This window comes from Suillus fuscotomentosus, assembly GCF_016647785.1.
Source record: "Suillus fuscotomentosus strain FC203 chromosome Unknown F5891scaffold_67, whole genome shotgun sequence".
NCBI classification, from domain to species: Eukaryota; Fungi; Basidiomycota; class Agaricomycetes; order Boletales; family Suillaceae; genus Suillus; species Suillus fuscotomentosus.
Window position 1 is genome coordinate 276,836 of NW_024539579.1, and position 23,561 is coordinate 300,396.

At 47.3% G+C, this 23,561-nt stretch overlaps 6 protein-coding genes across 6 annotated transcripts; 3 read left to right on the forward strand and 3 right to left on the reverse strand.

Annotated features, from left to right (window-relative positions):
- Positions 1–856: 856 nt before the first annotated feature.
- Positions 857–1,739, reverse strand: F5891DRAFT_1194292 (uncharacterized protein; the record flags this gene model as incomplete). The annotated part of the gene is made up of 2 exons (XM_041367905.1): positions 857–1,049; positions 1,105–1,739. The coding sequence occupies 2 exons, from the start codon at positions 1,737–1,739 to the stop codon at positions 857–859; spliced, it is 828 nt and encodes a 275-aa protein (XP_041220974.1).
- Positions 1,740–8,914: 7,175 nt separating this feature from the next.
- Positions 8,915–11,011, forward strand: F5891DRAFT_672388 (uncharacterized protein). The gene is made up of 6 exons (XM_041372731.1): positions 8,915–9,224; positions 9,280–9,580; positions 9,634–9,808; positions 9,860–10,291; positions 10,339–10,453; positions 10,508–11,011. Exons 1-6 carry the CDS (start codon positions 9,040–9,042, stop codon positions 10,896–10,898), a joined length of 1,599 nt encoding a protein of 532 aa, XP_041220975.1. The 5' UTR covers positions 8,915–9,039; the 3' UTR covers positions 10,899–11,011.
- Positions 11,012–11,633: 622 nt separating this feature from the next.
- F5891DRAFT_1059237 (armadillo beta-catenin plakoglobin) lies at positions 11,634–14,256 on the forward strand. Its single transcript, XM_041362826.1, has 14 exons — positions 11,634–11,994; positions 12,055–12,107; positions 12,167–12,186; positions 12,238–12,303; positions 12,360–12,464; positions 12,512–12,623; positions 12,684–12,739; positions 12,786–12,880; positions 12,937–13,003; positions 13,052–13,243; positions 13,294–13,467; positions 13,517–13,545; positions 13,594–14,045; positions 14,093–14,256. The coding sequence occupies exons 1-14, from the start codon at positions 11,882–11,884 to the stop codon at positions 14,110–14,112; spliced, it is 1,554 nt and encodes a 517-aa protein (XP_041220976.1). The 5' UTR covers positions 11,634–11,881; the 3' UTR covers positions 14,113–14,256.
- Positions 14,257–14,727: 471 nt separating this feature from the next.
- F5891DRAFT_1281220 (uncharacterized protein) lies at positions 14,728–17,897 on the reverse strand (the record flags this gene model as incomplete). Its single annotated transcript, XM_041370456.1, has 7 exons — positions 14,728–14,968; positions 15,045–15,887; positions 15,944–16,793; positions 16,847–16,912; positions 16,963–17,028; positions 17,084–17,472; positions 17,704–17,897. The coding sequence occupies 7 exons, from the start codon at positions 17,895–17,897 to the stop codon at positions 14,917–14,919; spliced, it is 2,460 nt and encodes an 819-aa protein (XP_041220977.1). The 3' UTR covers positions 14,728–14,916.
- Positions 17,898–18,411: 514 nt separating this feature from the next.
- F5891DRAFT_1165945 (cytochrome P450) lies at positions 18,412–21,056 on the reverse strand. The gene is made up of 12 exons (XM_041365411.1): positions 20,759–21,056; positions 20,399–20,693; positions 20,020–20,344; positions 19,821–19,969; positions 19,650–19,765; positions 19,477–19,599; positions 19,236–19,425; positions 19,091–19,172; positions 18,915–19,040; positions 18,849–18,859; positions 18,656–18,785; positions 18,412–18,601 (listed from the first exon to the last, which is right to left on the reverse strand). The coding sequence occupies exons 2-12, from the start codon at positions 20,604–20,606 to the stop codon at positions 18,520–18,522; spliced, it is 1,542 nt and encodes a 513-aa protein (XP_041220978.1). The 5' UTR covers positions 20,607–20,693; positions 20,759–21,056; the 3' UTR covers positions 18,412–18,519.
- Positions 21,057–22,071: 1,015 nt separating this feature from the next.
- On the forward strand, positions 22,072–22,498 carry F5891DRAFT_672507 (uncharacterized protein). Its single transcript, XM_041372732.1, has one exon. The coding sequence runs from the start codon at positions 22,180–22,182 to the stop codon at positions 22,465–22,467; it is 288 nt and encodes a 95-aa protein (XP_041220979.1). The 5' UTR covers positions 22,072–22,179; the 3' UTR covers positions 22,468–22,498.
- Positions 22,499–23,561: the final 1,063 nt, after the last annotated feature.

Consider the following 23,561-nt stretch of genomic DNA (forward strand, 5'->3'; position numbering starts at 1 on the left):
ACAAATGAGAGAAACAGAAATACACGCACTAGAGAACTTGGAGGACAGTGGATGGATGCATCTGGATGGCTGGCGCTATAGGGTGCTCAAGCGCGGGAATGGCGTGCGCATGGCGCGCGTTGCGCGGGAAAGCTGCGCCTCATATAGGAATAGCTGTGGACAGTACACAGAGTGGTGCTGCGAGTTTGTGCTGTATACTCCCTAGTGGAAACTGCCATATCACGCCATGAGAGGCATGATTCTCTACACTGGGGTGTGTGTCCCACGTCAATGGGTCATCAGTGGGGAAATAGATGTAGTGGGCGTCTTCTTGTCGGCTTTGGTTTGCTTCTGCCTTCTTGATAAAGGTAGGGCAGTCTCTGCTCCAGGCTGCATGATCGTTAGTTTAGCAATTGACACAAAAAAAGAGATCGGGATTGTCGACTCCGCAGGTTGATGTTCTGTGATTTGCTCTGCAAGTCCTGCACATGTCCAGCTCTTGAGGGCAATCTGCTGCCATGTGGTTGCTTCCGATCAAGTGGCATTTTAGGCAGCGAGTGGGTTCTTGGATTAGTTTGCGTCCGAATACTTTTCTACCTTCAATTGTTAAGCCAAATCTGATGGCTTAGTTTGCTGTGGTTTTGGATTTGAAGGTGAATATGGTGTGGGCTGTTCGTTGCCCCGGGTCTCTTCGTGCTATAGGTTTGATGTATCTGGCTTTAGTAATTTTGTTCTCCTTGAGACCTGCCTTAAGTTCTATTTCTGTGATGCAGACTGGGGAGTTTGGGTCGAATGTGACTGGGATGTTTTTGAGTAGGGTTTGGAATGTACGGTCTTTGATTATCAGGTCGTGTCCGAAGTGTGTGAGGAATCCGCTTCAGTTTGCTGGTTCATTGAACCAGGTGGCAGATAGGTGGGTGTCGACTTCATATAGTATGCCGCCGTGTTGGAGTCTGTGCGCTGATAGGAATGCCATTCCTTCTGGGATGGTTTTGCTGTTCTTCTTGAGGAGTTCGAGTGCTAGTGTGGCCTTCGCGACTAGTTGGAGTTCTGTTAGGTCTTTAAGGGTGCTTGTTTCATTCATGGTTCATCTGTCAATTAGGATTTGCCTTGTTTGGGCTTCACTGCATGCAAGAATTTCTGACAGTGTTTGCATAGTTCAAAGGTCCTTCAGACCTGTTCTCTGTTGTTTTGGCTGCGTCTCCCTGTTCCCTTGTTGCACGGATGGTGTCTTCCACCACCTTGCCTATGTGCTCGGAAAAGTCGTGCAATTGAGAGCGCACCTCGGTGACAGCACAGTCTAGATTCTGCTTGTGCTGGGTGAGGCATTCTCCCAGTTCTTCTACTCGTGTTTCTAGTAGTTCAATTGGGGTATTCAGGGTGGTTGCGAGTTTGTTCGTGAGGGTTGATACTTGTGCTGTTTGGTTGGTGTCATCTATTGTGATGGCAAAGGCTCTGAGAATGTCAGTGTGTGTCGCTCCAAGATTAGCAGTTAGAGTAAATTCAAAAAGGGCATCAGCCAGTACTTCAAAGGTGATTCCTGTGGATGGGATTGTCAGGCCGTGGGTAGCTAGGAGTCTTGTTGCAGATTCCAGGTTTTTCACGTCTGTATGGATTCCTATTCCTATTGTATGGTCTGACTTGTGCTTGCTGAAAGTGAGCAGGGGTTTATCAGTGGTCGTCTTCCTTCCAGTTCGGATAGGATGGGCCGTTGTTGGGGTGGCGCCTCTTGGCTCGTTGGGAGCCTTTGAGAGGGGCATAGTGATCTTTTACTTTATTAAGAGGTCTCAGAGTACTATTTCAATGATTCTGATTGACAGTTGGAGTTCTGTTGAGGTGTCGGTGACGCTGCAGAACTCTGTTGAGCGCAGTGTTGAAAAAGTTTTCCGGGGTCCTAGTCGGGGTGCCACTTGGTACTAAGCCAAGAAGCGATCAGTGACTGGATTACACCCTGTCATGCTGTGCTCATCCAGGAGGTAGGTGATATAGTCCTCCTGGTGCATCCACAACTCACATGTTGCATGATCTCGGACAAATTGCACACCAAGATATTTTGTGACTGCTCCCAGGTCCATTATGCCAAAGTGCTTAGCTATCTGCACCTTTGTGCAATTGAGGAATGTCCAGCTGTTGTAACCTGTGAGACTGTCATCGATATGCCATGCAATCACACAGATCACCCTCACCCCCTCATTATTGACATGGTCGAAGATGAATATGGTGTAGTCAGCTTCACAGCGAAGGAAGCCCAAATGAGTGAGTACATCACAGAGAAGTTCATACCAGTTGTACACGGTGTAGAGACTAATATCTCTGTGGGCTTGCAGGGATCTAAATTCCCAATATCCCAATCACTTCCTAATATAGTGTGACTCATATCTCACCCAGCATGCTTGAGCGCTTTGGTCGCGCATTCTCGGTTCCATTGCTCATCCTCTGTCCATCCATTCCATGTCTGTTCGGTTCGTCATTGTGTATTCCCATCATATTTCCATTTATTCTGACATATCTCCGGCACTTATGGCAATATTCCATATGTTTTTGTCATGGACCCTTATATTACATATTATCTTGTATCCGCTTTGCTTCTTGGTTTGCTTTAGCGCATGACAGCGCTTAACATTACTTAGTATATATACTCACGCCTAAACTGTACAATATGAGCGCCCACCGCCGTACATTACTAGAAACTCTGTCAATTTGTTTTCCAACTCATTAAGAGTCGCTCTGCTCCATCACCCGCATGTGCACTTCCGTTATAAGTCACTCATTGTTGCTCATTAGCGCTTCACATCACTTTTTCTCGCTCGCACTGTAGAAACAACAATACAGTGAGGTGCGAACGAGGCTCCAGACTGTATCTATAAATGTTGTAAGGCCACGCATTGCCTAGTCTGCTATACTTGAGACAACAAGTGTGTTCGACCCTAGAGGGGAAGCGAGTGCAGCAAGGATCTAGAGGTATGCGCTGTAAGTGCTACTGGTTGGCCAATGTGAAGCGCGATGTAAGGATACATTTCTGGCTGGGCTTGTAGAGACTGTTTTTACCTTACCTTATGTTGGCACTTTTGTAGCTTACATAAGCAATCAATCTTTTCACCAGTTACCAGTATGAGTCTGAGTGCTCAGTAGTTTTCTATGATATTTCCTCTCCTCTGAGCCTTGAGTCTGGTCCAGAAACCCTTTAGGGTCGAATAGCAGCTAGGTTCTGCAAGACCCAACACATTGTTCAGACTCACCATCTGAATTGTTGTACCTTCAGCGAGAAAGTGCAGGTGCGTGCAAGGCATGAAGGCATGCACGTGCTGCATGAAGCACGGGTAAGTGCACACATGTACATGGAAACAAGAGAGAGTAAGAGTGAGTTTGCTTAAGTGATGATTAGATACTAAACAAGAGATGTGAGATGTGATGTGCCAAAGAATAGATTTCTACTGTGACTTTCTAGGTAGTAAGTGGGTAGCCAAAGACTAGTTGGTAAGTTGGTGAGTGAAAGGTAAGTACTGCTGGCGCTTATGTATGGCACCTAAGCACTGTCATGCGGAGCCAAAGCACTTCCAAGTAAGGTGTGTAAAGATATATGTAAGTAAGGGTCCATGATAAAAATAAAGGTGGAATGATATGCAAATAAGGGAAATGGAAATATATGCACTAGAGGGCTTGGTGGACAGTGGATGGATGCTTCTGGATGGCTGGCACTATAGGGCGCTCAAGCATGGGAAAGCGTGCGTACATATACATCGTGAAGCATGGGAAGTGTGTGTGCATGGCACACATTGTGCGGGAAAGCTGCACCTCATATAGTAATAGCTGTGGATAGCACACAGAGTGATGCTACAAGTTCATGCCATGTACTCCCTAGTGAAAACTGCCATATCACACAATGAGAGGCACAAGTCTCTACTGCGTGCCTTACCAGGCTTGGCCAAGCACATGGTCCAGTGTTTCCCTTCACATATAAACTTAGAGGAACCTTCTCAGTAGCAATCCCCTTGGGTCAATCACATCTCACTCATTGAGGACTACTTGAGTACATCTCATACCACCCTATTATCTACACTACCAATTCCTCTTCCACAACAGCCTGTTTCAGCCCATAGAGTGAGGAGAGAAGGTGACATACGAGCTTTTGGAACTTTGGACCGAGGAATTCAAAACTTGGGGGCTGACGCATGTACGCATCCTCAGCTTCCCCCACAGGAAAGCTTGATGTGCATCGAAGCAGTCCAGCTCCCAATCATTCATGGCAGCATGAGCTGCCAGGACTCTGATGGATGTGGTGTAGAGACTAATATCTCTGTGGACTTGTAAGGATCTAAATTTCCAATGTTCCAATCATGTTCCAACTATAGCGCGACTCATATCTTACCTCAGCGCACTTGAGCACTCTGTCAGCTGCTCGTGTGCACAAGTGCTTCAGTCGTGCATCCTTGGTCCTGTTGCTCGTCCTCCGTCCATCCATTCCATGTCCATTCAGTTTGTCGGTGCATATTCCTATCATATTTCTATTTATTCTGACATATCTCCAATGCTTATGGTCGTATTCTGTATGTTTCATCATGGACCCTTATAATTACATATTATCACATATCCACTCCACTTCTCGGTTTGCTTTAGCACTTGACAGCACTCAACACTGCTTAGTATATATACTTGTGCCTGACTGTATAAATGATTATCTTCTGCCCACACATCGTTGGACTCGAAGTCTAAGTTCTCCATCATATCTACCAACTGACATTAAGTATCTAAGTACAATACAAGCACCTGCCGTCGTACATTACTAGAAACTCTGTCAGTTGCTTTCCAACTCATTAAGAGTCACTTTGCTCCACCACCCACACGCGCACATTGCCTCCACTCAGCGTGTGTTATTGCTCATCATCACGCATCATCACTCGTCATTGCTCATTAGCACTTCACGTCGCTTTCACTTGCTTGCACTTCACTCATCACCGTGCGCCTTACCAGGCTTGACAAAGCACCCGGTTCAGTGTTTCCCTCCTTATATATACTTAGAGGAACCTTCTCAGTAGCAATCCCCTTGGGCCAACATTAAGCTTGCTCACTGAGGACTAGTACTTGAGTGCATCTCATACCACCCATTTTCCTACACTACACATTCCTCTTCTACAATGGACTTAGTGACAGGTGCAAACGTGTGACCAAAGTCAACCCCCGGAATCTGCGAAAAGCCCTTCACAACCAGGCAAGCTTTGAAGACCGGTCCTCCCTTGAGGTCCTCCTTGAATTCAAGGACCCAGCAGCACCCAATCGCACAATGGTCAGTTGGGAGGGACACAAGCTTGTACACACACATCTCCAACATCAAATTTATCTCTTTCCTCATGGCTACCAACCAGTGATCCTTGTCCAGATGTCTCATTGCCTCATTGTAAGTTGCAGGGGGAATTTTGAGGTCATATATGGGACTCAATGGATTACGACATGAGTCACTGCAAATGGAAAGACAAGCAACTTCAACTGCAATCAGAGGTGCAATTACCTGCAGTAATCATACATCCTTGTCATCCAGCATAATTGCATCAGGGTCGATGAGTGGAGCAGCTGGCGCTTCAGGCATGGGAGTGGGAGTGGGGGCTGGTACAATGGGTGGTGGCGCCACTTCAGAGTGACCACCAGGAGGAGGAATTCCACTGATTCTGGCAGCATGGTGGTCATGTTGTCGAGCAAGGCGAGACTTGTCAGAGGCAATGTGTTCTTGAAACTTCTGACCTTTTTTAGTTGGTACAGGTATGCAACTCGAACGACGGATCATGGCGACATGAGGAGGAGTGGGAGGAGGTGCAGGAAGCATAGAAACTTGGTGTGTCGCATTGTGAGGAGTAGGAGGAGGTGCATCATCATCATCATCATTGCTGTCAGAAATAGAGCGATTAGATAATGATTCATCAAAGATGACATCACCGGAGTTGAAGAAAGCTTCCATCACAATGTCACAACACCACTGGGCCTCAATGCTGGGAGAGTAACCCATGACAATGGCTTCCCTAGAGTGAGGTCTGAGCTTCTGCTGAAGTTCTGTTGGGATCCATGCAAAGCATTGTGCACCGAAAACACAGGGGTGACTTAAGTTTGGCAGTGTGTCATGTAACATTTCATTGGGTGTCTTTCCTGCGGGTAACACACATGATTCCGTCCTGTTAAACAGGTAGCAGGCTGTTAGGGCTGCCTCTCCTCACAAACAACTTGGCAGATGCGCAAAATCCAGCATTGCATACATACAACCTTTGATCATACGCATCACCCTCTCTGCTTTTCCATTTTGCTGATGCGCATACAGGGCAGAGTGTTGATGCTGGACTCTGGTCTGTTCAAGGTCTGTTGTGAAGGCCTCACTAAGAAACTCCCCCTATTGTCAGAATGAAACACCGTCACACGTGACCCCAAAAGGTTCTCCCAGCATGTGTGCAATGAATGCCAGATATCCAGAGCCTGATCCTTGGTTGCCAGGAATTGAAGATCTAGAGTGTGAGTGTAGTCATTGAGAAAGATGATGAAGTACTGTTTCCCATGAGTGAAATGGCTGATGAGGGTCCTTAGCCATGATGCAGGATTCACAGTGTGAAAGAGGAGTAGTAGAGTCCACCATGACACCTCTGGCCACACAATTAAGTCGAAGTACAGCCTCCTTGCCAACATGACTGATATGTGCATGCCAAAGGTCCAGTATGAGCAGGACATGTGCAAATGCTGATACTTCAAGTTGACATGGTAATGGAGGGGTAAGCTCAGCGGGGGGAATGAATTCAATGTTTGGCGCGTAAAGCTTGCCGGTGGCAGGGATAGCCCCCAAAGATGTGCCCTTGTAGGCCAGCTCACAGGTCATATTGCATTTAAAACTTACATCCCACCCTTTAGTGTTCATGCAACTGACCGACAGGAGATTGAGGAGTGCATTGGGCACATGGAGACAATTCAACAGACATACACTGATAGTGAGCCATGCTACACAATTACCACAACCAGTCGTCTGTAGGATGCCATGATTGGCAGTATGCACTGACACTGGATCTGCTGTGGAGTATGAGTGGAAGAAATATTGATCTTTGACAAGGGTGACCATGGTGCTGGAGCCCAGGATTGTGGTGAATGGCAAGTTGACGTCACACATTGATTCATCCTCCGTGATGGAGGCAAAGGATAGGTTCTCCATCAAGCTGCTGAGATCAGCTACAGCTGCCGCGATGGCAGGGGCAGATGTGACTGAAACAGGTGGGAGTGCAGATGGTGTTGCAGCAGCCACAACAGTGGTTTCCTTCTTCTTATTCCTCGTCCATGGTGCCTGGCTTTCCATCCCCCCTCCCTTCCTGTAACAATGGGCATGATCATGATTGCCCTTGTTACATCCTGGCATAGTGCAGAATATACCTTGAGGGTTATGCTTGTACATACACAGCCTGGTTATGGTGTTAGTACCACTTGCAGTGGAAGTAGTAGCAGCATTAGCATACTCAGAACCAGGACAGGAAGAATGGGCATGTTGCATTACAACATGTCTTGCAGCTTTGGACATAATGCGAGACATGCAACTTTTGAAGGTGAAAGTGCGTACAACAGGGTTAGTGGCAGTGATGGACGTGCTGGCCATGGACTCATTGTGCATGTGTTGTTCAAGTAAGGACTTAAACTGCTGCCAGATGGGTGTATGAGGAAGGCCCATTAGCATATGATAAATTGTGTCTGTTTCTCCCCAGGGAGCACCCACATCAAGTAAGTGTTCACAGAAAATAGTGTGTTGTGCAATGTAATTCATGGTGTCTGCAGAGTCTTTCATACAGAGCACTTGTACTTGTTGGCAAAGAAGGTACTGGGTGCTTATGTCAGTATGATTGAAGTGTTCTTGCAGGATTTGCCATGCTTTACATGCTGTAACAGTGTGTGAGTGGGGAATGAGCAATGCTACTGGGGAACTGAGCCGCCAAGTAATGAGTTCCTTAGCCTTCATATCCTGGAGCAACTATTCATGCATTGCCATCATCTTGGCAGCCATGGGGTTGACAGTATCAACAGATGTAGGCATAACTGAAGGTTGTCCAAGAAGATCCCCTGGTTCAGCCTTTGTGTTGATGTGACACCAAAGGTCTTCGCAGGCGAGTGCATATTGCATTTTGGTGGCCCAACCAACATTATTTTCCATTCCAAGCAGCTCAGGAATATGATTGTGTTTTCCCATGACAATACCATTGTGGAAAGGAGTAAGATGAGAGTGGTGGGCAGCGTGTAAGTATGTTCAAAGTTTCTGTGTCTGGCTTTGGGTTAATCCAGGGCTCATAACCTGTAGAAAGTAGAGACTAAGATACACATCTCAGTGTTGTGGAAAGAGTTGCTATTATATTAACTATACCTAAGATACACATCTAGAGTCAAAACAGTATGAGTGAGACATGGTGTGCAAGTAGAATTAGAACCATACCTCAGCATTGTGGAAAGAGTCACTGAGGTATAAACAATGCAAAACAATGATGTTATAAGGTACAGTATTGAGTCTGTGATGAAAGTGGAAGAAAGGAATATGGTGTCAATGTTGTACATCAACATGGCTTGGGCTCACGGCTCAGCCTGAGCTTTTGCAAAGCCCAAGCCCCCCCAAAGCTGGGCCTAAGCCAGGGCTTTCAGGCTGAGCCAGGCCCACATATCACTAGACCAGTTAGAATCAGATTCTAACTGGTCTTAGCCAAGTAATTATTATGTGACTGCTTGAAGTGCCATAGGTACACACCTGGAGCATCACTTCAATTTTTTTAAGTAGCTCAGGCAGTGAGTATACTCAATGATGTAAAGGTGTCGGTCAGTGCCCACTGCCCGCTAGGACTGTGATATGTCTCCTGAGTGCAGCTAGCTTAGTAAGCACTTAAAGTTTGTTTTGGTTTGACCTCTTTCCTGTTTAGGAATATAGTTTTGTTGCGATGAAGTCCATCGGATGATCACTGCGCACTAGCTTGCTCTATGATACTCTCCCTTGGCAGATGCCCCCAGTACACAACTATCCAACTTTCTTAACTTATACACCGTGAATTATAATCTTGACGATTCACCATGTCGTCGTGTGGAAACCCAGCTGTAGAAGAGCAACCCCTCATGCCCCGTGAGTGTTTTCAATCGTGTCCACCTCTGTCTCATTCGCTTGGGGCAGGTCGTTCGAAGTTTGGGAAATCAAAAGACTGCGTCAGGTGCAGGTTACAACCAGGCAACATCGTGATCCGTCATGCGGTCTACTGCAAGTGAGCGTTCAGTTCATTTCAGCGAGGAGCGAATTTGACTAGCATCCCCCACAAGAGAATGCTTCACCCCGATAGTAGACATGAAATTTAGAAAAGCTCTCGAACCTTCGGTCAATGCTAGGGCAGGCACCTCGAAGCGACCCAAGCTCAAGGCATCAGGAAATCTGTGCCTAGGATTCTCTGGCGGCCTAGGATCGTCGATTTTGCTGGATATGGTCCATAATACATATTTTTCCAACCGGCCACCGTTGGACGACTCAGGTAAACCAAGAGGTGGTAGTAATCATCCACGGAACGCAAGCGTATGGCCGTCCTGCATTGTTTGTTATGTGGAGGTATGCGGCGCTTTTCCTGGGGTGAGTCGTGGCTATGGTATCCGATCGAGATTCAGTAACATAATGGCAGCTAGATGCAAGACAAAACCGAAGATATTCGATCTGTAGTTGAGCGATATCCATCATTCGATTTTGTGCCTCTACGAATAGAAGATGCATTCGACGAGTCTTGGTGGACCAAAGTTTCCGGATCAAACAGCACCCCACAAGTCTGGCTGGAACTCAGCAAGGAAGGCCTGATTACAGATGGTAGAACTCCAACAATACATCTATTCAGTATACTGAACTTTGTGTTGTCAGGACTCCATGTCGCTTCCAAAGTGACTGGTCTAACGCCAGTAGAAGCTACACGGTTATATTTATCATCACTGCCCACGCAAACTGCAATTTCCAGTGCCTTACAGAATCTCACCCGTGTACTTATCCTGCACACAGCCCACTCCGGAGGTTCCTCGCATTTACTCTTTGGATCATCTCTCACGTCGCTCTCCATCTCTCTTTTATCAGCTATTTCACAAGGTGGAGGGTACGCAATCCGTGAGGAACTACAGGAGGAATGGGCGCCCGTTGCTGCTTCTGGTTCGAAGCCTAGTAATGTGCTCAGGGTCATCCGACCTCTCAGAGACGTTACTGCAAAAGAATGTGCTGTATATTCGTGGTGGAACAATGTATCTGTAATCGGTCGAGACAAGCAGAGGCGTGCGATATTAGGAATAGCAGCCTTGACCAAGAGTACGAGAGCTTTCGCGTGCAAGACACAGGGCTGACTTTTCCCCCAGATTTTGTAGTCGGGCTCGAGAAAGACTATCCTTCGACTGTGTCGACCATCGCTCGGACCTGTGAAAAACTGGAGCCCAAGGATGCACCGAGCGGGCAATGCAGGTTGTGTAAGCGGTGAGGCTTATTGACTACATTTCATTCGGTTCAGGTGACTAAGATATCTGTCAGGCCGATGCAATCTGCCATACAGGAGTGGAAGGGTCGTATATCAATAAGATCATACTCAGACGACAAACTTGCTGCAGACTTGGCCCACATCCCATTACCATGCAGAAGCAATCTCGACACGAATACCCCATCCCAAGTGCCACCATTACTTGCTCTGACCGATTTCCTTTGCTACTCTTGTCACACAACATTGACAAGCAGGAGTAGTCGTGGTGTTAAACAGGCAGCTCCTGGTGTCTCTTCGGTTACGCCTTTACCCATCTGGGTGGGAGATCGTGGCCTTCATAGGGATGGGCTAATGGGCGGTGGGGCTCGGCGCAAGATTCCTGAGCAAGAGATGCTCGATACCGTGGCAAATTTTCTCATCGACAAACAGGATGACGAGGGATGAGGTACTGATGACGCCTTCTTGTAGCAGTCAGAACGTATATCGTTAACAACTTTACTTGATGAAGGCCAATCCTCAACAGTGTGTTTTTGTACTCGATAGGCACAATCACACGTGGACCTGATTTCGGCTGGTGAACTCCTTCGAGCATAATACTCGCATTCGCCTCGTTTTCCCCGCGGCTCTTCTTGCCTTCAACAGTGAGTTGGTATCTATTCACTAGTCACATGGCTTGTTGACTGTCATATCCAGTGTATGATAATGGTTCAGGCTGGGCAGTTTATTCCGCTGCTCGCAAAGTTGTCGAGCAACTTGGCATTAACACCGGCAAGGACAAGATCTTGTTGACTGCGATTATGAGTATCTGGAGAGGTCCATCAACAATTGGCAATCTAGTACCTTGAGACTCAACGTCAAGGCAGCAAGTGATATCGTGGCGACCTCGATGCAGGTTATGATACGTACTGATGCGTGTGAACATAGGCTTAGCGTAAAAACTACTGCTCGTTATCCCGAATCGTGTCCACGAATCGAAGCTATCTAGTAAAGTTTAGTAAAGGCATCAAGATTCCTCAGGAAGAGGCTCCGATACGCGACATCGTGGCGGAAATTCTCAGCAGTTTGGAAATGAATGTGTTTTCAATGACAATTGCAACGGTTAGAACGTGTATCATTAGCAGCTTCTGCCATGCGGACTGTGCCAAGCTTTATAGCGGCTTTAATATTCCGTGGTTGGGCCTGGACTATTGTATTAGCAGAAGGAAGACAGCTTGATTCAGGTTGATCATAAGGGTGCTGTTAAACCTGAATAAGAGTGCCTCGGATTCTGAATCAGGCCCGGGGTTGCATACAGTAACAGGACAGATTCAGAATGCATCACGTACTGTAGACTGGCCCATCATAGCCGAACACCTTAAATACACCCAGTTCCCTGCCTTCTGGTTCCCCGTCGATCGATTATCTTGCAACTTGTCCCGTGCACTGCGATGCTTGCAGAAGATTACTCTCATCAGTTTTTCGATGACGAAAGTCAACACTCTTTGGAATCGCACCAGTCGAAGAAGAACATCCTCTTGAAGTCTCACGGAAGACCTCCTTGGTAACTTTTCGTACTGGCTTTTTGTTGTCGTTCAATGCCTCACATACGTGTCACTGACAGGTACGGGGAAAACGGCCTACCCATTTCCGACGCGTTCGTGATCGGCATAGCTGGTGAGTGTGACTACGTATTGTGCAGTCTTGCATTTTGTCAACCTGACAAATGGATCCAGGTGGATCGGCAAGTGGGAAGGTGAGAATGCAAGCCGAGAGAAGTTCGGAAAGATGAATTAGGCGATGGCAGACACATGTTGCTCAGCAAATCGTTCGTTCATTGGGCTCAGTACCGACTGTCGTTATCCTCTCCCAGGTCAGTAATACAAAAAATATCAAGAGAGTTCACAGGTGACAGTGTCCACTGCTTAGGACAGCTTTTACAAGCGACATACCGCAGAAGAGGTTGCGCTGGCGCATGCGAATCGATTCGACTTTGACCACCCGGATGCCATTGACATGCCTATGTTTGCTGCTGTCCGTACGTTCATTTATGTCTAAATTCTTTACCGAATCTTTCCTAGTGCCTCGCGGACTTGAAGGCGTGTCGACAGACCAATATTCCCGTTTACTCGTTTGCCGAACATCAGCGGTTAGGCGAAGCGAAGTATTTGTATGGTGCAGCTATCATAATAAGTCGGTGTCTGACTCCTTCCTGTCACGATCCTGGATGCTGATGCCAAACACATGTTTCAGCGGAAGGTATAATGGCTTTGCACCATCCAGACTTACGCTCTTTATATGATCTCAAGGTACCCCATCATTCAGCAAGTTGTATATTGTCTCACCGTTAAACAGGTGTTTGTGCAATGTGACTCAGATTTGATGCTCGCCCGGAGAATACAACGGGACGTCAAGGAACGTGGAAGAAGTGTTGATGGGGTCATCGAGCAGTACGTATTCTTCTCTGCCAGGATTATGTGTCATGGTAACCATCGCTCACGCCTAGATATCTTCGCTATGTCAAGCCCGCGTTTGATAACTTCGTTTTGCCAACCGCTCGCCATGCAGACATTGTGAGTAGACGTGTTGTTTCAATTGTTTCGACGTACCATTGTTTTCAGGTCGTTCCGGGGTCAAACAACGCTGTTGCCATTGATTTGATAACGACCCACATTCGACGTCAAATGACAGAACGCGCGAGACACTTTCGGAAACACATGGTTTCTCAATCAGTTGGGTGTTGCTTGAGTACGTCAGACGGTAACCCGGTGTCCAAGAACCTTATAGTGCTCCCGCAAACACCACAGTTAAAGGTCTGTCCCCCACCCTCAATGAGAGTCGTTGCTTATGCTTCTGGGTGAAGGGTATATATACCATTCTTCGTGATGAGGCATCGAACCGCCAGGACTTTATATTCTTCGTAGACCGACTGGCAACATTCTTGATCGAGAAAGCGATGGAACATCTTCCTCACAGACCTAAGACGGTCACGACACCAATAGGACTAGATTGCACCGGCAAGGAACTTGACGTCAAGGTAGATCATTTCGCTGAGAATTTGAGTGTCTGGCTTAAGAGCTGTCTAGAACATCTGCGGTGTCTCCATCATACGCTCGTACGTTTCAGTGGTTCAACCAATTTCTGCACTAATCAATCGGTCCAGAGGTGGACCTCTAACGAAGGGATTGCAGCGCGTTCTTAGTGACGTTGCAATTGGCTCCCTTCTGGTGCAATCCGACGCTAATACTGGAGAGCCACTACTTCTACATGTAATGCTTCCCAAATGCCTGCGAGAACGACATCTAGCCGTCGATGCATGGGTATTTTTGCTAGATGCTCAAATAGGCACCGCTGCCTCAGCATTCATGGCGATTCGGACACTATTAGATCATGGAGTCCAGCAAGACCATATCATCTTTGTAACTTTCCTCATTGCCCGCACTGGTGGTGTCACTGTACTTCAGCGGGCCTTTCCGGAGGTCAAGATTGTGACTGGTGCCGTCGATGAAGGTCTCCGTGAAGCATGGCTTGAACATTACAATGAAAAAGGCGAGGGCCAGAGCGAAGGGGACGGGAGGAGAGTCTGGATCGTAGAGCCTGGCATGGGTCAAATCGGTAAGAAAACGCATATGATCACAGCTTGCCATGAACCCTTTTTACAGGTGACAGATACTATCTCTGATTTGGGAACACTTATTCTGCTAATTTAATGTGTCTCCGAGAGTTGTGTTAATCGTGAATAATAATGGCTCATCAGTGCCATGTGGTCTAGTTGGGATGTACATACACCATAATACTACCAATTACTAGTGCTCGAACTTTTAAATTGGGGCTACGACTTGGTTAATTGTAACGGCCGCTGCCAAAAACAGGCGATTGTGATCTGTCACCCCATCTTTGTCTTCGTGCGCATATCGACGAATGGATGTGACCGGGGCAGCTGAGCGCAGAACCTTGTCTAATGTTGTCCCCGTGGAACAACTTCCCTTCCCAGTCGACATTTAGATGCCGGTTTCCCAGATATTTGCATCTCATGCCCATTGTTCCTCACGCTTTGCAAGCATCTACCAAGTCAGAGATGGCTGATGGTTCAGTATTGATTTCATTGAGACTCCCCACTTCCGTGCATATACTGCCCGTAACTTACTCTATTCCAAGACTCTAACGCAGCATGCAAGTCATGGTTAGAGAACTAACAATTACCGACCAAATCTCTCCAACATCTTGCTGGCTGCAGTCCTCAACTCCTTCGCAGCAATGATGATCCCCTCTACCTGCTCTGAATCTTGTATCTCCAGTCCCATCTCCTCTTGCATGTTCCGCTCCAACGTTTCGACAAACTCATCCACATTTCTAATGAGCTGGTCGAGATCAGATTTCGAAGCAATCTGCATATACTTCTTTGTGCCATCCACAAGGACAAGAAGGGGCTTGAAACAGCACGCGTTGTTAATGGTATATGGAGGATCATCCCATGCGCTTCTCATCACGTCCCGCCACTGCTGCTTTGCAACAGAATCGAGCGTTGTGATCGATGTCTGTTCAGGTATGATTTGGAGGAGGATACAAGCTATGTAAAAGGCATGCTGTGTGGGTGATTCGGAATTGCAGTACCTTGGAATCATGCTGATGCACCGATCAATATGGCAATCCCCAGACAAATGGGGGTGCCAGTCGGGATTCCTCGCGAGGGCACAGACCAGTTCGAGATAGCACAAGTCGCGGTCATAATTGGAAAAGAGGTTGAGATCATCATTGGTGGGTGTTGTAACTGGGTGCGGACAAAGCACGGATAAAATAGCAGGGGAGAGCTTGGTCAAAACTGTGTCCCGTAGCCTCGCATCATCGATGGCATCGATTGAGGCAATTTGTTCTTGGGCACTGTGAGCAGCGCGAAGAGCAGCATGGCGTAAATGGAGAGGCATATTACTATCCATACAGGCGATGAGCCTCTCGATGAACAGATGTTGTTTAGCAGGGCTGCAGCACACCCCCATACTACCCAGTAGCAAAAGGACGTCATATGCCGCTTCGTGGTCGTCGTAATATATGAAGTCAAAGTAGTCCACTATCCAGTCGATATCCTCTGGCGAGTAGGATAGGGCTTCCCCAAAAAGCCGATTCCATACCTGGGCAGGGTCCCGAGAAATGCTGGCAGCAGCAAGCGTGAAGTGCAGTGCATTTCGCAGAGCTGCCAACAAAGCCGAGGCATCGTTTTGTTCGGATGATCTCGCTCGTGAATAAATCTTCTTGCATACGTCCAGGTTCCGCATGGTGTGGAATAAAGGACGATATGAATATCTAGCAAGCTCGACGATTCGACAAATAATATCAAGCAGCTTCCATGTTCGGCGTACGACTCCTGTCCTATCATTGTCGAGCTCGCCTCCATCCCATGCCCAGAGAGCCTTTTGGAACTGCACCAAAAGAGACTCGCTGAGTAGAGGCAGAGCAGAGCTACACGATCTCTTTGTTAATCATGGCAGATAGACTACAAAATGAGCCGATGGCACCTTTTATCAATCCGAACAATGGCCTTCTTGTCAACCTGAGCCCCGACCATGACGCAAGCAAGAATAATGCAATTGGCTAGAATCTGATCTGACAGGGAGGATGGAGATGGGGATGATAGCAATTTTGACATCACTTTTATCGCGAGGTTTTCTATGTCTTCATTCACTCGCCCAGTAACAAAGTGATAAGGAAGAACATGTGACAGCCACTCAGGGACGGAGTCAGGGCAAACCTCTGACCAAGAAATATGCCACGTATTGCCATCTGGTTGACAAAAGTTCATAGTCGTGCTACACACCGTCCGGTCCGCTGTGTACATGCCTGGGAAAATGTCAAGAAGCACATCAAAGTCTGGTCTCCCGTGGACAATAAAATCGCCATCGTCAGGATATGCCTGAAGAACACATCCATAGTATAAATGAATCAGAGCCATTGCACATGCCGAGGCCTTCTCCTTCAATGATGGTATGATGTATCCTTGAATGTCGACGCAGCTCCTGAGAATATCAAATAGTTGATGCAGCATGTCTGAAACATCAACATCCAGGGGCCATTCGACCTGCGGGACAAGACGGGCAGCAGCGAGAAATACTTCAGGATCCGTAGACGTCTCGAGTAGCCACTTGACACTAGGCGCTTCGAGATCGCTGGTGGGTATGTCAGGGAGGTCGAGGTTAAGGATGTTATTATTCTCAGCCAAAACATCCAGATCCTGGCCGAGTGGTTGTGCCTCTGAGTTTACCACCTTTGTTGAAGAACGCAGAACCAAAGAACACAGCCGGTTATGAAGCCTAGTGATTAACTGCTGAAGAGATCGGCGTGTGAATATACCTACCGCATGCACAGGGCCTAGGGAGCGAATGAGCTCCAAGTATCTTTGTAATAGTAGATAAGACCGTCACCTCTAAATACTTCAGACAATCGGGTCCATCCCGATCTGATAATACTAAGCAGTCGTCCCAGCACTCCTGACATGAAACGATCAAAACCTGTGCACATGAAAGAAGACATAACTCACCTTGCAGTGACGTCATGAACCACTGGACATAACAGAAAGCTCCTTTGAATCCCAGGTTCAGAGCACCTGCAATGTTGATTCAGACCGGGGCGACCACCAGAATTCGGAAAAATGATCATACTGTCGATGCGCAACACGTGTAATAACGTTGATACCGGTGTCTGAAATGGACAAGCGGGAGATACCAAACACGCCATCACAGTCAGGGAATGAAACAGAAATCCGAAGACCGTCATTCCGATGACGACCCAGGCGATGCTCGCCTGCTCGTACCACAAATTGGTGCCAAGAGCAATCCCAAAGAGAAGAAGAGAGTTCTGAAATAAGACCGGAAAGGATTGTACGATAGCATCAAGATACCATGTGACGAGGCCGTCGAACTTCTCTTGCCTACGCTTGCTTCGTTCCTCCTGCGATACTGATGCGGCCGGTGAACTGAGAGTTCGAAATGGAGTATATTCCACATCTGTGTCAGGTACCTGAAGAGGCAGCCTGAGTGTGTACCAAGTACTGGTGTAGGACTGAGTTGTGAGATAATTTCAAATTCAGGTTTGGTAATAGTAACTTCGGTGGCGGCGGCGGCGGCGGCGGCCCGCCCACACAGCGCTACAAAGCCTTCGTACTGCGACAACGCCTCCTCTCGTATCAGTCGTCTTCAACGACGTGCTCCTTCTTTTCCCCCACCCGCCGCTCCCTTTTCAAACACGCGAAATCTCATTCGAAACACTCGATCTCGCTCACCGCTCTTCCCCTCCAGTGGTCCAGACTGCACACATTCCCTGACTCAGGAGATCCGCGATGATTTCCTTTTCCCTCCCACCCTCGCAGCTCTGGACCTGGAGGCGCTGCGTGCCTTCGCCCAAACTGCTCAGAACTATATCTGCCTCGGTCGTAGACACAATACTCTTGTAGAACAATGGTAACAGCAATATCATTTCGCGTTTCTGTTTCTTGGAGCATCAGACTGCGACCTAGCGACTCGCAAAGACAGCAGGTGAGAGATGTTAGCCGAGCCAATTGATCTGGAGTCCCACTCACGATAGACGCCAGGACAGTGTTATAATTATCTGTATGCATTATACCCAGGTGGGTGTGCCATAGCACAGCAAATTTTGAATGACACTTAGCTCCCTGTTATCCTCGCACCAGCCCCTATTCGCCCCGGGAGCGGACGTAACAGACATCATAGCCGGTGCAGAACATCTAGACCTGGAACGGGCAGCCCACGACCCGGATGTGATTCATACCCACTCCTCGCGTCGTAAGAGCTCGCATTAAGAAAACGTTTCCTCGTCTCTCGATTCCTAAGTTCACTCAAAGTCAACTCTCCTCTCATATAAACGTTCCTAGAATGCCACATAATCAGTACTCCATGCTAATACCGGCTGGTATATGACATAGACTCGTTCGTCCTCACAAAAGTTCCGCAGAAGCAAATGATTTCCGGTGCGAACTCTAAAAAATCATATTGCACAACTCTTGAGTGTAACATACAAATTACGACGCATGCCAAGTATTCATATTCACGTGTATTTCTCCGGTATCACCATCGTGAGCTTAGTAGTTAGCATCTTGTCCAATAAGCTCGAGGGCAGTTGCAGAGCGAGGCTTGATGGAACACCTGAACGGTTTGGGATGGCTTGAAGCGTGTCAATCCAGACCTGCCCCAGACACGACAAGATGTGCGACATACCTGACCGTACCTGGTAAGGGTTCAACCTCGGGGGTGATCTCAACACCATTCTCAACAACCTTGGAGATATCGAATACGGCTAGTGACATTGCAGCAGATATCCAAACGGAAGCATCAGCAAGGTGGAGGCCTGTACATCAAAAGAAAGTAGATGTCAGAATATTGTTAGTTAATTGATGCGAGTTGGATATACCTGGGCAAATACTGCGGAGCAGAAAGTTAGCTTTTCAATCAGATTCAGAATCAATTTCGTGCTTACCGTCTACCGAAGCCAAAACACACCGTACGAGGATCCATCTCAGGGTCATTTCCATCCTTAGCCAAGAAGCGTTCAGGATTGAATTGAGAGGGGTTAGTATATGTCTGTGGATCGTTGAGCATCAACCTGTCGCAATTATGAGTATTGTTGTTCATCAATCGAAGAGGAGCACTAACCAAATGTTAGGTAGTACTAAGGAGCCTTTTGGAATATAGTACCCGTTATGGATATCATCTTCAGCCACACAGTGAGGAAAACCTGTCATTGAGATACCCATTGCCAGTCGGTAAATAAATAATGTTATGATCGATATTCACATACCAGTGGAAAGGATAACGTTCCAGCGCAGGACTTCTTTGACAAGAGCCTCAGTATAAGGGAGGGAGTCGCGATCGGCGAAGGAGGGAAGACGGTCAGGACCAACAACCGCATCTATTTCAGCCTGAGCTTTCTTCTGCACATCAGGGAAAAGTGTCATAGCTAGAAAAAGCGAGTATATTGCGGAAACACTCTGAGGAAATAGGTTTGGTACTCTCAGAAGATGTTGTAGAGAAGGACGAACCGTGTCGGTACCACCAACGTTTATGGAAAAAGCAGACCATTTCACGACGTGTTCCTCCTCCGCAGACAGATCGCCGCCTTCCAAAAGATTCGAGGTAAAAGACACAGGGGCGATGCCAGCAACCTGTAAAAATTGAACTTCTATGTATAATTACAATACTGCAAATTGGTCACCATCTGGTCCTTGACGAGCTTGTGGGGTGCAGAAACCATCTCTTCGAGGGTCTCATGCCATTCACGTGCTATGCGCTTGAAGCCAGCCCCGGGGAACCACGCGGGGACCTTTGCCACTAGAATTATCAGGTCATCAAAAGTCGATGAAAACGTCAGAATAATATAGCTTACAAAATGGTAAAATATCAACCATAAAGGCACCGGGAGCTGTGGCCTGCGAGACATGGCTTGTAACGCGGTCTGCAAGGTCAACAAAGGGATCATTTTTCTCTTTCACTTCGTAACCATGAGAGATGCGCAGAATGATAGCGCCAACAGTGCTATAGTGAAAATTTAAGATTGTGTCACTGCGAGGATAAATAATGCATACTGTCGGACATGCTCCTGCAGTCGATCGGATTTTGCAAGCACACGCTGCAGGAATCGACGAGTCTCAACCTCCACAACCTCATTGTATACGCTCACTGCAGCACGACTGCCGATGATGCGATGTAATTTCTTGCGTTGCTGGCGAAAAGGGTCACCATAAGGAAGGAAGGGCAAAGAATCCTTCCAGCCAACAAGTTCGCCACACATAGGAAGAACAGGACGGTCAGAGTACACAATGCTTTTTTTGTCCATCATTTCCATTGCGGTCTTGACAGAGTTCAGCACAATGATGTGGCGACCCAGAACCCTGATATGCGTGATATCACCTGAAGAAAAGAGGTTTGAAAATGACTTTCAGGTTGGAAAGGGGAGGTACTGACCATACTTCTGACCCCACACACTAAATGTAAGCCAGGGCTTGATGTGAGGCATATCTAAAATATTGCCAATGAGAGGCCACCCCCGGGGACCAGGTGGGTATGGTGCAGGATTCTTCTTGATGACCACCTGCTTTACCAGATAGACTCCAATTGTAACACCGGTAAGGCATAGTAGGTCCAGATAGTTAATGTTGGTGATTGTCAACATGGTCTAGTGGCAAATGATTCAAGAGCGGGTGTGTGGATCGAATGATCGGATAAGAGTAAGACATCTCGTATTTAAATCAAAATGAATCTACAAGCAACATGTTAGAAGGAAATAAGCTATAGCGGTCAGCGGTTAGACTTGTGACGACTCACGAGTCTACTAGTTTCAACTCAGTCGAGCCAGGAATCGGAGTCGGCTAGGGTTGTTCACCGTAACCGTATAGTTTGAGGTAGGCTTACAGGTACTACCCGTACCGTACCATATGCCGCGATGCATTCGAGATGTTCGACGGTAGGGCTGTACAGTCATATGACGGCCGGCTGGCGCAGGTCCCCGTTACCCTTCCAAAACACTTCGGCTCCCAATTGCAAAAGCTCCAGAAAACTTGAAGTTACGTGCAACGTAACGTAAGACAGAACTTCTTCTGTCTGGCTCGGACTTCTGTGCCTGCACGATTGGCTTTTCGGAATAGGCCGGCCCGTCCTATCTATGTATATATTAAGCATGAGAGCCGGGATCGGGTGCAATTACGTCCATCACGCTGCACTGCATCGTCAATTCGTTGAAGTCCAACTTCTCAATACGTTTGAAAGCCACTGCATCCCACGCATAAACTTTTCGTTCCATCCAAACCGCTCGTCGTGGACAGACAATTTTCACTCAGACTTGCGTATGCAACTACATTCAATAGTTGTCAGGGTTTGGCGTTAGCGCGGACCGTCCTTGAAGCTCCAGAACCGAAGAGACACGCTGTATCTATTTGCGGAGACGAACGAAGGACCAGATTGTGTTCCGTGACTTGCTACTGTAGACACTGTTGATCGGAAAATAGACGACCAAAGGCGTGTCCTTCTTGCCACCATGGCAAATAGCAAACTCAATTCGGACACGAAGGAATGTGTTGGGGTCAACGACTTGAATTTACCCGCGTGGACACCCGCCTTCTCCTGACGTGCTATCGCCTTGAATACAGGAGTGTGATACATCAATGTTAACCTGGAAGCAGGTCGGTAATGATGACGCCAATTCAAAGGTATGTTTTCATTAGTGACTCTAGAAGCGCTGCTTCTCCAGGTCTTCATCACCAATATAGCTGCTCGCAGGAAAATGGCCGGTGTTTAAACTCCGCTCGATGTTTGAACGGCCATGCCAATCAATTCCGCCGCCGCCTAACATGGAATGCTGCACGTTCATGCTACGCCTCAGGAGGCCTGTGTAATATTGTTCTTTGATCCAGTACCGTCGACAGGATCTCCGACTCTTAACCTTCTAGCTCGAACAATCGTTGGCCACCATCCGTCATGGATCGCATCTCATCCGTTCGATAAATCCCTCATTCCATTCGCGATCACATAGACTTTGAAGCAGGCGGTGGCCCACGACATATCGCAGCTCGAGGTGTCACTAACCTCTACTCTTAAAACCTTGTTGATTGTCATAACAGGAAATACCCTTTATACGCTACTGGAACTCACCTCAAAGCTTGCAGCTGTACATACCTTCCCGCTGCTTCCGGTGCCCCCTACTCGTCTTACCTCTGTTCACACTGTCTGCATTACCGATACCGGATACCATGTTGGCAGCGGAAATTCTGCTACCCGAACCCAACGCATCCTTCCTTGAAACATTCATCTACACGTCGAACAGAAATGACCCTCATTCAGAGGGTGACACGATTGCAATATTCTCTCTCGCCGCCAGAGAGGCACAGCTAGAGCTTGAACCGGCTATTAGGGTCCCGTACGATATGATCACGATAGAACCAGATGCTAACATTCATCATACGCGTGGTCCTGAATTCTCGGCGATACGATGTGCGGAGATACTAAGGAAGAAGCTCGATCGAGAAGTGTTCTATTAATTAAGATTAGTCATATGTTGATAAAGTATGCCTGCTGGTATATAAGAAAATGTGAAAACAATTGATTTTTTAACGAGTACTCCTTTCCCATCCGAATCTCAAAGAGACATGTCGACAAAAACCGAGGACTGATGCACTCCCAGCTAGTGTAGTTGGGTTATATCTCGCTGCTTCTTGTACGTGCCTATATGCTTGTATACCTCATTTTTTTAATGCAATTCATATAGGTTTTATCACCGGCTTGCTTAACCAGTATAAACTTGAACGTCTTTTCCATTTGGGCCTGGGGGTTGCTTGTACGCAATTTTAAATTCTTTCTTGTTATGGTAATGTTTACGTAATATTGATGCAGACACTCTCCTCTGAAGGCAAATTGCCTGGGTTTTTTGTGCAGCAGTGCATCACATACGTACATTGTTGGCTCGCTTGTGCACTCCTCCTCACAATTTCTATATCGGACTCTGGTATGAATCACCAGAGGTCCTTCTCTGGGAGTTAGCATCATTCATGGGTGTCCTGACTCTACTGCTCGTAGTGTTTTCACTTCCCCTCTCTTTTATAACCTCCTGCTTGTTGTTCAGCTCCTTCTACTGCGTCTTGGCATCTTGTTATCTTGTTCCAAGTAGTATCAGCAATAAAGTGCTCATGGGCTCATCCCACTTCCTGCATGCGTGCGATCGAGTCCAGCAGCAAGATCCATGTCATCATTATGGAGCGACAGCCTGTCCGGCTATCAACGTCTGGAAATCGTGCACCCAATATAAAATAGCCGACATGGTTCAAAATTGTGACAGCAACGCACCCAGGAATGGACATTCAGGCATCAACATCAGCGATAGTGCAGGAGTCGAGCATCAGCTGCTTGATGTCGGGTTGTGGACATGATGGCGGTTCGAGACAGTGAGAGGTGAATCTCTCGATGTAGCTGGCTGGTGGCAGAGATCACCTCCGGGACGTAGCACAACTTGGCAAACATTTACATGGATGTGATCAAGATGTCCTCAAAATGACATCGGTGTTGAGGCTTTGATTGAGGATATTGAACTTGGGACGTGCGTGCGAGAGTGTTCCAGGTTGGTGTATGGTGCTCTGGA